This window comes from Glandiceps talaboti, chromosome 16 (assembly GCF_964340395.1).
Source record: "Glandiceps talaboti chromosome 16, keGlaTala1.1, whole genome shotgun sequence".
In the NCBI taxonomy this organism is placed as follows: Eukaryota; Metazoa; Hemichordata; class Enteropneusta; family Spengelidae; genus Glandiceps; species Glandiceps talaboti.
Window position 1 is genome coordinate 251,064 of NC_135564.1, and position 13,937 is coordinate 265,000.

The window sequence follows — 13,937 nt, forward strand, 5'->3', positions numbered from 1 at the left end:
ATGTTAAATGTTGAATAATTATATAAAATGATTTCATAGAAAGACATAAAATTTAGTGAACCATAACATTGTATAATTGTACACTACAGCATTAATTCGTCTTTTACCTTTAAAAGCTGGAGGTTTTCATTTTTTATTCAATCATTATTTCACTCTCAAATAAATAAAGTGTTCATTTACAGGATTTGGTTAACTTGTACGAAATATCATTTCTGTTGTTGGTGTTTTAAACTTAGGATTTTGTTTTTCTTCTTGAATGGAAAAGGAAATATTTTCAAGTTTGTGAGATAAGGACCATACTCAAAGTTACTTTTGTTATGATGAAGAAATTCTTATCTCAGCACAGGGTTTAGCATGAACAATACAGGCAAACAGCAATGTTAGATTATGCATGCATGATGGGGTGAAATAGACTACTTGATAGTTCCAAGACATCCATTACAATGCTGCCACACTGTGCAATCTAAAATTACAAGTATAGCTAGATAGGTAATCACACATGCACTATCTAAACAAGCAATTGTATATCAGTGTGTTTTGTGTATGACATTGTTCAAGATAAATATTAACACTCATCAAAATTGACAAAAATGTAACCATAACTATAACTGAAATAGCATTCTTAACAGTGATATTGATCAGATGAATGCACCTTGGAACAGACAAGTTGAATATTATATGGTTTAGTAAATGGTATTAAATGGAGGGTGAGAACTAGAACATATACAATAATCACAAAAGGAATTATTAACAAATACAATACTCACATAGATGTAGACTATGACACTGGGTACATATACTTACATGTACATGTACTGTGGTGATATCATGTATAAACATGCTGCATGCATATCGTTGGGTGATTTGTACAACAACAAACACCAAAGTAAAATTTGGAAAATACGACAACCCACCTTTTTGTTTTCTAACATCCCCCTCAAAACAGTTTTTGACAGAACACATACCCCACTCTGACCACTCTGATAGGATGCAGTCTTGAGGGCAAGGTACGTCACATTCCTTCATGTAGGAAGGCTGAGGTGGCGAGCATAACCATGTATCCACTGGTCTGTAATCTTACAAAAACACAGATAAACATTGTTACTGTAATCAAGAAGGCTTCAGGGCAAAGGGTATCTAGAGATAAATGATATATGACTCTAAGAAAAAAATTATCTCAGAGTTTTGCAAAAACTATGGTTTATTATCATGATTAAAACCCAGGCATACCTCGCGGGCAGGATGTATAATTTATCCTTGACACAAAATATCAATTTTATATTTTCATCTCATAGATATTTTATGAATTCAGATAAAAGTTATCAACATGAAATACAATATTTAACATTGTCTGGTCTCTCATATACAGTATGAATTCTATCTAAGGAAATGCCCCAGGAGCTGTTTTAAAATTTCAAAATCAGAACAATGCAAACTGTCTACTCCACTTGGAGTGAAACTCATTCACCCCAGGCATTTCATAAAATTTATCAGTAATTGATCAGAAATGTCACAGTTGAAATTATGTTACAATTTTATACATGAAACACTTCATATGACTTTAACAATTGAGTATGTTATTTATAAAATCAGAGTTTACAATTAAAGGGAAAGGCTACCTAAGTTATTAATTCACTTTGTTAAAATAAAAACATTTGAAATAAAATGTACCAGTTTTATTCAGTTTAACATATTAGTATGAAGCTAGCATCAATCTGAACTTTAGGCATGGCATACAAGTGTATATCAGCTAAGGATAAATTAAAAGGCATGTGTTAAAAATACCGCCAATGGCGTTGTAGCACAACTGGTTTTTAAAAATGTTTATCCATATGCTAGTCTATGCTAACAATAGGTGTTTATTTGCTGAATAACTATCCAGTTGCCTATCCAACCATGTTGCTATCTTTACGATAAATGCTATCATTTGGCTGTTGCTATGGGCGTGGTCATGTTGTTAGATATATTTGCATACATTTGTGTATGTTTTTGTTCACTTGTGTATGAATTCCTGATATTGTCTTTGCAATATACGTGATCATTTGGCTGTTGCTATGGGCGTGGTCTTGTTGCTAGGAAAATGTACATACATTTTTTGTATGTTTATTTTGTGTATGTTTTTGTTCACTTGTGTATGAATTCCTGATATTGTCTTTGCAATATACGTGATCATTTGGCTGTTGCTAAAGGGCGTGGTCATGGTCGCTAGGGCCAATTTTGTCAAAATGTTTTTAAGAAAATCTGCAGAATAACAGTTTCAGAAACATCTCGCCAAGTTTCAGACTAATTGACCAAGTACTTTTTGAGATATAAGTTTTTGACCAAAAATGAACATTTTTACACCTAATTTGCATATCACTCATTGAATCATGGTATGCTTAATATTTCTTCGTCCATACATCCCTAGATACATTCCCATTAAATTTCAGCCCAATCTGCTCAGTAGTTTTAGAATTATAGATTTTTAACCAAAAAGACACATTTTTAGCCCTAATTTGCATATCACTGATGGAATCATCCCGTCATGAACAAATCTTACTTTACATCCCCTTAAGAATGTTCCCACCAAATTTCGTACCAATCTGCCAAGTAGTTTCTGAGTTTAAGTTTTTTGACCAAAAATCACATTTTTTGACCCAAATCACACACCTGTGATGCGATCATTTTGATTTGAACAATTTCCCAACTAGACACCCAAAGTAATGGACCCACCAAATATCGTGGCAATCGGTTCAGCGGTTTTTGACTTTAAGTTGTTTACACACACACACACACACACACATCCACACACACACACACACACAGACAGACAGACGCCGGGCGATCCCTATAGCACTACTGAACAAGTTCAGTTGTGCTAAAAAATCATGTTTTCAGTTCTTTTGCCAATTCAATCCATGCAGCCTTGACTGACAACCCATCATACTTTATAATTACATCATGGTATCCTCCTAACAACAAACTTCTTATCATCAAATGCAGAAATTATTCTGCTTGTTAGACTGGCCTATGTTTTAACCTAAATCATCATTTCAAGGTGACATTTCAATCTTTTCATCTTGGCGAACTAAAACATATGGAGTAGTACAGTTATGAGTGCTGGCAGATACGTTGTCATGATATGTCATACAGTCCATTTCACGTTAGTGTTCACTGGCTCTGTTTGATACCAACAAAAATGGCCCATGCTTCATTTTAAGATGATAAGATTGAATGAATACAGTTTCTTATGACATTTTTTCTAAATGTAATGAACTAACGTGCCACCATGCTGACTTCAAATGCAGACTTAGCACCTGCATGTCTGCACCTAGTTTCAATATGTCTAATTAGTTTATTTCATAATAGACAAAATGATTATTAAATTGTAATCTTGTTATCTTAAAGTGTAGAATGTGCAGTTATAAATTATTGTTGTTGTTGTTGTTGTTGTTGCTGTTGTTGTTGTTGTTGTTGTTGGTGGTGGTGGTGGTGGTGGTGGTGGTGGTGTGTGTGTGTGTGTGTGTGTGTGTGTGTGTGTGAGAGTGTGTGGGTGGGTGGGTGGGTGGGTGTGTGTGTGTGTGTATCATGTAGATTCTGTGAACGATAACTTCAAATGGACTGTATATTACAGACAAGCAAAATATATAAGACATATACATACTGGTGTCATTTTCCTGTACACAGAAGACCTCCCTAGACTGTAGACCTCCTCCACAAAGTGTATCATTTATATTTAGTTGTTTCTTATCCTGTTTAGATATCAAGTAGTCAGACTGACATTCCTCCCAGGCAGACACATGCCACTTGTACCTGCAAGAATCACACATCAAATCATTTCATTTTCATTTTCTAAAAAGAAATTGTGGGTATTAAAACATACAGTATAATCTTGTGTATGTGTGTGTGTGTGTGTGTGTGTGTGTGTGTGTGTGTGTGTGTGTGTGTGTGTGTACATTCACAGTCTAACAAAGTTCTAAACAGCTGATGTTTCAGGAATAACCTGTAATAAGAGCTAACCTAACTTATAATTAAAGTGTAAGAAATCTATTGATGTTAACAACTATTAAATACTGATGCACTTCATGTGTTCTGCCATTTGGGGATTTCCTACAAGGGTTTATGGGAAAACCTTGCAGGAAATGACATCACATTCAACACAAACTCTTTGTTAGAATACTGATAACTATCAAAGGATCTGGACATGGAAATCACAATCTGTCATGGAGTTGTCAAAGGGTTTTGTGACTTGACTTTCCAGAACAAAGGTTTCAAAACAACCACCACACTTTCATTTTATTTATTTTATGTCATTTTTGACATACATTTTGACAAACTTGAAACCATGACAAGAAATGCCTAATGACATCAGTAGATTGTTTCATTATTAATGAATTATATTTCAAAGATAATTATCACCATCAAATAATCCAAATGACACACGTCCTATAGAAATACAACAAACCAATTAAACCTCCCAAGATTACATTTTATAGTTTATTTTGTTACCAATCATTTATGAGTGTTAAAATCATCACTGATATAGAGTGTATATTAAATGACTTGATACAATGACATACACGTACATGTATATAATAATTACGCAATAACTTATTGCCATGAAGATTTTATGACTGAAGATTTTGACTTATGTTACTAACTGTTTAACTAATGATCAATATTTCTATTCTACCACTGTAACTTGATTAATACTTTTAGGAAGCCATAACTTTGTATACAGCTGAAATGACAAGCATAACCTGTGATTAATGAATGTGATAAACAATGAAAGAGCTGTACATGTGAACTAACAGTGGTAAACTACACGTAATGAGTGTATATCAGCCTAGGATAAATTAACAGTTCTAAGGATTACAGGACAAACTTTGTTTATCTAGGACAAGTGTTCAGAATATCAATTCACTTTTACAGTTTCTCACTTCAATGGATGTATGCTTCTTTTTTTTACTTAGGGGTTTCGCTGTCTGGTAAAATATCATACAGTACTGTACCATATACAGTTTTTTTGAGTCATCTGATGACATATGAAGCATCTGATATATTTATGTAGACAGTTCAAAGATGCAGTGTATGACTGTTTATCACAAACCACACAGTTAAATGTCAGAGTACAACAAGTTGAAGTCACTGGTATTTGTTCACCTCTCCAGACATCATGATATACCAGTAGTGGCTGGATACTGATAACCTGTTTACAGAGTCTGATAACATATTCCAAAGAATTTGATAATCTGTCTAGACAGTTTGATAACCTGTTTACAGTTTTATAGGAACACATATTTTATTTATTTATTCATTTGTCTTTCATATACTGTGAAAACATTTCAGTGCAAATGCAATGTTCTTCCAATGATTCCTGTTACACAAGACGTACAGACAAATAAAGAATACATACGACAAAAACAATAAAAGAAAAAAGCTTAAGGGGAAAAGTTAAAAACAAAACAAATATACCTTACAACAAAATATTAAAAAACATACAACAAAATGTGCAATGAAATAGAACATCAAATTTGAAAACAGATTTCTTATGGCACAATATTCAATTCAAAAGTTTGAACTATCGGTATGTCTGATAATAAGTCAGCACCAGCTGTTGGCAATCTATGCAGAACAGCTACATTCATGAAACTTAAATTTATGGGAGGGGGAGTGGACTTTGTCATTCATAAAGACTATAGAACACCCCAATGTGATCAATAAAGTTTATATCTGAATATGCATTTGTGATTGTATGACTCAGTATGAGATAGAAAAAAAGAGACTTCCAGTGTCTGATAAGTAAGAAATAAGAGGTACAACTTGAATCAGTGTATTTAAAACACCACTGAAAACATTAATAGTCAAGTACATGTTCCAGCTGACTCTATCAGGACAGAACAACATTCAGACTTGAAAGTATACACACATTGAAATAGTCTGGTCGAGAGTCAACAGGGACTGATTGACAATCTAGTCAGTATGGTAATAAATCTTCACATGGTGGATCATGATTGCTAAGCTAGATACATAGCTCAGAAACTTGGCTATATCTGGCTTGAAAATGTTGTTCACCAGAATATACTGTCAAGTGGTTCAAGCCAGTACATTGTATGTCATGTCAGATGGGCATCTCTGGGCTAGTTGATACACTGCACCCTATAACAAGATAGGTCTCTATACATGAGCTATTGCAAATCTCCCTGTACATGTACATACATGAAGCCCATATATACAAATAACATTAACAGGCAGTGTGGTAAAAGCATGTCACTGAACTTCCAGCTAAGGTTAGTTCCAGGGGCTTCATGTGTGCACAGTGAGATCTGCAGTAGGTTTAATTGCAGGGTCTTGCACAGTGTCTGCTGAGTCGATTTTTCAAATGTCATGTCTGGTACAGTTGTGTAAAGTTGTCCCAAGACATATAAACTTTAACTGTAATAGCTCCCATCAATCAATTAGAATTGATGACTTTTAAGTTCTAGTCATCACAGCATACACGCTAGCAACATATTCATAATTTATTGATGGGACTTTTTCTTAAAAAGCACACACACTATGGAATTAGAAGTGATGATAATTAATAGGTAAGGGCATCTTGCTATAACACAAGTTTCAGAAGAATTTAAACAGATATGAAAGATGCTTATAAATTGTAACAAAATTAACTGTCTCTGTCTCTGTCTCTGTCTCTGTCTCTTTCTCTCTCCCTCTCTCTCTCTCTCTCTCTCTCTCTCTCTCTCTCTCTCTCTCTCTCTCTCTCTCTCTCTCTCTCTCTCTCTCTCTCTCTCTCTCTCTCTCTCTCTCTCTCTCTCTCTCTCTCTCTCTCTCTCTCTCTCTCTCTCTCTCTCTCTCTCTCTCTCTCTCTCTCAATTAATGAGCTACAGGAGTGGTTAAATTTGAAAGAAAAACTATATATTGAAAATTCTTGCTATTAATTGAGGGGGAAAGGGTATCAGACTCAGGTGTAGATTATAGGAATGATGACAGATATGATATGATATGTTTGAGAACCTGCAACGAACCATGAAATCTGTTCTAAAACCTGTTATACCACAACTCTCAAGAGAGACATGCTATCTGAAGCAACAAAATGCAAAGAGACAACCGCCAATTGAACATGTACACCTAAAGCTGGGAATGCATACCGGTATACTAAGAAATCCAATGATTGACAAAAATCAGCACACACTGTCAGCTTGCCTCATCTACATTCTTACGCAAGAAAGTTTCTTGAAGCATAACAAGGATAGTGTCATTGTTAAGTCATGCAAGATACAAGCAGTCTATCTGTCACTTTGATAACAGACACATCTCCACTATTCCTACTAGACTACTTGAGTTGTGAGATTTACTTTGTACATTTCCACTGGCTGGAACAGTGCCAATATCTTAGTTCTCTTCTAAACACTATATACCGGGGCATAGGACCCAATTCTTTAAACGAAGTTTTATGTATAACGGGGTTAACTTGTGGAATAGTCTGCCCGAAGAGGTTAAATCTAGCTCTTTGCTTCAATCATTCAAAAGAAATTGCAAGCGCCATCTTCTTAATAACTAGGTTGGCATCCCGTTTGTGTGTTTCTTTTTGTGATTTTAGTCTATACCTGCGTATATATCTGCGTTTTTACGTTTTTATTTTTGCAGTTGTCAGTGTACTTTTTATCATGTTTAATGTATAAAGTGTAATTTTTTTCTATTGCTCGACACTGTGTGAGAAGAGCCATTTGGCTCAACAGTCTTTTGAGTTGAAATAAAGTCTAATAATAATAATAATAATAATAATACTAATAATAATAATAATAATAATAATAATAATAATAATAACACTATCAATCCATGTAGACTATACAGATGTAGTTCAAAGTTTTAGCACCAAGTCTTGTTTCACATTAAATTCTCATATTACAGCTTTGAATTAATGATAAAAGTTTTCTGTTAATAATCTATTTAATTTGTACAGTGGGGTACTTCATATTGAGAGGATTTCACAGGAAACCACCATAAGCCATTCTGTTTTCTTTTTACTGTTTTAGGAAGGTACAATTTCTTAAGATACACTGTCACAATATATAAATTATTTCAAATTTTAAATTATTATTATCTGAATCAATGGTATCTAATTTAAGGTATGAATATCTTGTTAAGGTAAAATAAACATCATCAAACTTTGTGAAAAGAACTGAAATGTTCCACATTGTTCTGTTGATTTGGCTAGTAGGTAATATCTATACAGGACCATCTATTAGTTTCTCATATTCGCCATGTACTAAAGAGTACTCGGGTTTTACCAGAATCTATGCCACCCATCCCCACCCCATCCCCATCCTACCTTCATCCCCACTCCCACAGCTGGTTCACAAACTGCACAACAGTCATATACATGATAATTCAAATAGCTGATACCTATGAAGGATAAACCACTGTATCTTTGTAATTGTTCATCTGACAATGCCCTCACTTCCTTTTTATTACTTCATCCAACTGTATCAGAGCTCTTCCTTACCTTGGACAAAGAACAATGGCACCATCAGCATTGGCAGTACATTGTTGTTGCTCCTGCAGATGAGGACATCGTACTCCATCTCCAAATGGCAATGCTGTCACATTACGATAACGAGTTCTGAAACCTACTGTCATGTCAACTTCTGTCGAGCATGTCTGAGAACATGGGCTCCATTCTGACCAGCTGATTACCTGGCAGTCTTGTGAAATCACACAGGCTCTGTATGTTGGAATGTCTTGTTCATTTAGAAAACACAGTCTGCAGGATGAACACATGGAAAAATAGATTTAATATCAAAGTGTACAGAGATAACCACATAAACTCATACAGCAAACTTGATAGACGATTTCAATGTTATAATATTTCAATGAAGCAAATATTCTGTCATGAATTATAATTTAGTAAAGTGGTAAGTTATCATACTGTCTCATTAAATGTAAATCAAATTTAGTATACAGGTAAAATAGTGATCAAAAATCTCTAAAATTATAGTTGTTACATATGGTGCTGTCATGCTTGATTTAATTGTAAGTACCTGGTATACACATTCTGTCCATCACCTTGAATACAAGTTACTTGTCTTGTCTGGTAACCAATCACAGGCTGGTTAACAGCAGTTAAACTAGTATTTGTACCATCCTTCTCCATTGGTTTACATGATCCCCATGGTCCAATCTTAATTCTGTAAGTAGATTTGAGTTTCTTGACACATGTCGGCAGTCCTTTACAATGTCTAGTTTTCATTAAAGGTGGGCATGGTTTGCCTTCATATAAGGGTGGCACTATAACCCTTCTAGTTTTTGTCTGTGTGCCATTACCACAAGTCCTTGTACATTCCCTCCAATCTGTGAAATGTGACACTACACAGTCTTGTGGGCATGGGACAAGGCAACTGTCCGACCTGACAGGTTTCGGTGAAAACTGTTCACAAAAACTATCATCCACAATACCATCTTTATGTTCAATTAGAATATTTCTACTCTTGACAATGCAAGCCACAGATCTATTATGGGTTCCAAGTGCACCTGAACCACATGTTTCGCTTGTGATCGTCGGAATGTCTTCTTGTGACCTTCCACACATACTCCACTCGCCAATATTCCATTCAAATAAATGCCGATGTCCATCACAAACTTTAAAACAGTGTCGTTGAGTAACTGGTTTTTCATTTTGATTACAATTTGTTTGAATTGTGTTCCATCCTTCAGAATGAACACACCACACACTTCTAGATTGTACACCTCCCAATCCACAGTCATTACCCTGGCATTTACCCCATGGACCTGTAATATCAAAATCAAAATAGTGAAATAACTTAATTAATGTGTTGTAAAATTCACCTGTTCACTATTTTTTGACAAAGACATTTTCTGATGTATAGATACATAGGACTTTTACTCTCTCATTTATAGTGTCAAATTGCAAATGAAACTTGAAAGAAAAATAAGAAGAATCACATTAAAGTCTTCTTTCAGGTAGACACAGAACCCAGTAAAACATCTATCCTCATTGTGTTTGTTCAGTGCAGTTAGTATAATATTAAATAGAGTTAAATGCCAAGGTTTCAATCCCAGGTTCTTGCATTAGTGTTATCTTATCAGTGGAGCGATAAGGACCAAGTTTTTCTATAGCTCTGCCAAACAATTGTAATCCTAATTGTAACAGGGTCTGACTACCTAGTAATTTTGCTGTGTTCCACCAAATTATGGAATAATGAGCTGGATGCTGTGCAAGGGTATCAATCAGATTCCATGCCTCGCCCATTTTCAACATTCTAAAACGCTTTCTAATGCTTGCTAATACCATTACTAGTTAACATCTTCTCGCAGTTGTAACAGACAGGAGTAAATTACAGACTCGGTATAAGATAGTGTACAGAAAATATGGCTATGACACATGTAAGAATCACCATATATTAAACACTGCGATATATTAAATCATGAAATGAGATATGGTAAAAAAATTCAAGTTTACACTAAGTCTTCTTTAGCCACAGATTTTCATGATCAACAACTGGACAAGTAAAATACTATCCCTGAAATAAAACTTGGAGTGTTTTAATACTTTCATCTAGATATTCTGCATAAATATCAAATAAATGTTGTCAAATGTTCAACAGTTCACATCTGGAAATTGGTATATTGAAATTCTAATCATGGTTAATGGCTTTGTTGGTGAACTGCTGCAAGCCTGAATAATGAATAAGTTATCAACACTGTCAAAATACTTTAGATTCAAATGGAATATTTATCTTTCTACAAAATCAAATGAATGCATCATCCTGGCTTACAATCAATGCTGCTCAGGGCATGGAAGCAGCAAGTGATAAGATTTGTCAAACAACAACTTAAATGCATGACTCTGTAGTCAACTTCATGACCAAATAAGTCGCTTGGCCTTGGTACTTTACATTGAGTCATTTAATATAATTATATTGAAGTGATAGCTCCTGTATTTTACCACACAACACAGTTTCAATACATCAGTGTATCTCAAGCAACAACCTATAAAATGATTACCTATACAAATTTACTGACATAGCCAAATAAAGTTCACTTAAGATTGCATATATAACTAGTATACAACAGTGACAGCTTCTGTATTTTAACATGAACATACAACTTACATTCTAAATTCACATCTGAGAAGATTCATGCAACAACCTATAAAATGCATAACCACATCAAGTTTATCAAAATGATTATTATAAATAACAGTCACTTGGCCAGGGTACTTAAGATTGCATAATTTCATATAATTATACAGCAGCCACAGCTTCTCTATTTTAACATACAACACACATTCTCAATAAACATCAGTACATCTAAAGCAACAAACTATAAAATACACAACTATGTGAATTTATTGAAATAACCAAATAACAATCACATGACCAGGGTACATTGGTTTGCATTTTGCATAATTTCACATAATTATACTGTGCACAGTGACAGCTCTGGTGTTATTACCAAGCAACACACATTGTTAACATATCAGTGCCTCTCAGGCAACAACCTATAAAATGAAAAACTATTCAAGTTTATTGAAATGACCAAATAACAGTCACTTAGCCAGGGTACGTTAATTTCACATAATTATACAGTAGCGAGTGCTTCATGTATCTTAACACACAACACATATTGTCTCAATACACATTAGAGAAATTCAGGGATACAAAACAATTCCAAACACAATTCCTGCTCTTCTCATGAGACGTGTCACTGACAGTTGTTGACATGATTTGTTTTCAAATGATCTGGGCACGACTTGAAGAAAATCAATGAGTACGATGTACTGATAATGGATAAATTTAATCTTGATGTCAAGTAAGTAATAACTATGATGACTCATACAGAGTGTCTTCAGATGTAGATGTTGCAAGAAGACATGGAAAGAAGAATACTAATTACCAAATCTCATGATATATTAAAAATTATATTATACCAGTATATTAATGGTGTACATTAAGAGACCTGATTAGTCTAGACATCAAAACAACTGTGCTACAACAGTAATATTGCACAGTTAGCGTGCCTCCAAATAGCCCTGAATGAGAATAGTAGTACAAATGTTTCATCTAAATAATGTTGTCTTCATCCATCATGGCTGCTGTATCCCTACAATCGATCCAAAGCAGAGGCATTATCTATGCAAATCTGCCATTTAAAAAGTCTACTTCAGACAAATGAACTTGCCATTGTACAACATTACATACATTCTCTGCACTATAGTAAATGTTTATCATTTAAATATAAGTTTAGTGACATTGTCCTTGACTTCATATTGTGAGACTGTCTGAATCACATTGATAACAAATATTCAGATTCTGGGGCCAATCTAAACCAGCACTTTCTTTCCTATTCCCATTTGTTTTCTTGATTTTAAAAGATTTTTTGCAAAATTCAATATATCCGTATAATATAACGACTGTAAATCTTACTTCATATGTGTGAAATTTGTTGTTAAGTGTGATTTGTTACATTACATATGTTTGCATTAGTTAGCAGATTCACAACTTTGGAGGGTTCCTTTACTCTTCAGTATGACTTTCTCACACTTTTTTCAAAACAACTCATAAGATTTCTGTAAAAATTATTGACACAAACTGTTGTTTTCCTTCCTTATCATAACCTGCCAGACACATGCTGTGATGAGATATTCAAGTCGATTCATCCCATTGTACATCTTAGGCATCTATTAGGACAATCTGCAAGACTCCAGATCAGTCTTCTACAAACATCTACTCATTACATTCACTGGCTGAATAGAAGAGATCATATTGCTAGTCACTCTTTTCATTACTCTAGGTATAAAGCTGATCCTCTTTGCATTAGTGACTTGGATGTAAGGTATCTCAGACTCAAAGAAATAATCTCTCATTTATCATCTATGGCTTCCAATATGTGCCTGTATCAACAGTCAAGTCACTTTGATTAATTATAATTGTCCGTTTCCTTGCAACTTTGAAGGAAACAGATCAATGTACATCATTATCCTTCTATTTGCTATTGTAATACCATACAGTAATCATTTTCAAAAGTACAATGTCATGTATTCAATGCCTATGCTGACTGTGTGCAGCTGTTAAGAGTGTACTTTGTTATTACAAAAGAGATCACACAAATCTCTGTCAGTAAACCAGTATTTCTACAGGGATTTCAGATTGGTGGCAAAGCACACATCAATGTAGTAATTTACAATAATGTGGACAAAAAGTCTTAAAATGTACATTTTTTTGAATTTATTTCGACATAAAAGTTTGTAGTAAAACTACTCACTGATGATTAATCACAACCTCCATTGTTGAATGACAATGACAACACGCAAAGATGACATCCTTACCAAATGACAACAAAAATCACACATTATACTAATGGACACAGTCACGAGGAGAGGCCTTCTCTTGAATATAGATGTTCTGAACTCTAAACTTCCTCCTACATTAAAACATATTACATTTCAATAAGAAGCACACCTGAAAAAGTCCACCTTCCAAGCTACAACAATTTTACATAATGAGAAAGCCTCTAGTAGCAATCATTTTATCAAAACTCTATAAGTTAACATCCCTAAAGCCTGATATTTTGCTTGGAATAAATACTGGGATAGGGTACATGGATTTAGTGTTCTTCAGTCTCACCATAGTCTGCACTGTAACATCCCAAACTCAAATGTATGTTATTATTTCTCCTTCACTTTATTTTGGTTACAGAATGAGCATGAGTAATCTAAATACATATGGGGCCAAGTATTATTCAGTCTTAACCATAACGATTGAGTGTCAAGCATTTTACAGTGGTATAGAATCTGCTGTCAACAACAAATTACAGACAAATCACCTATGAGTATCATTCAGTCTCGCATGTTGCTCCCAAACTATGGAACTCCTAGCCTATTGACATCATCAAGTCTCCAACCTGGATTGTTTAAAAACAAAAATGAAGAATTATTT

General features: G+C 34.3%; 1 protein-coding gene across 1 annotated transcript in view; it reads right to left on the reverse strand.

The window, feature by feature from the left end:
• LOC144447577 (thrombospondin type-1 domain-containing protein 7A-like) overlaps window positions 1-13,937 on the reverse strand; it is a 39,115-nt gene that overhangs the window by 20,290 nt on the left and 4,888 nt on the right. The window contains exons 2-5 of the mRNA XM_078137650.1: window positions 9,021-9,768; window positions 8,486-8,743; window positions 3,644-3,792; window positions 915-1,076 (exon numbers count right to left, since the gene is read on the reverse strand). Coding sequence (XP_077993776.1) covers window positions 915-1,076; window positions 3,644-3,792; window positions 8,486-8,743; window positions 9,021-9,768 — 1,317 coding nt within the window. The remainder of the gene's footprint in view (window positions 1-914; window positions 1,077-3,643; window positions 3,793-8,485; window positions 8,744-9,020; window positions 9,769-13,937) is intronic.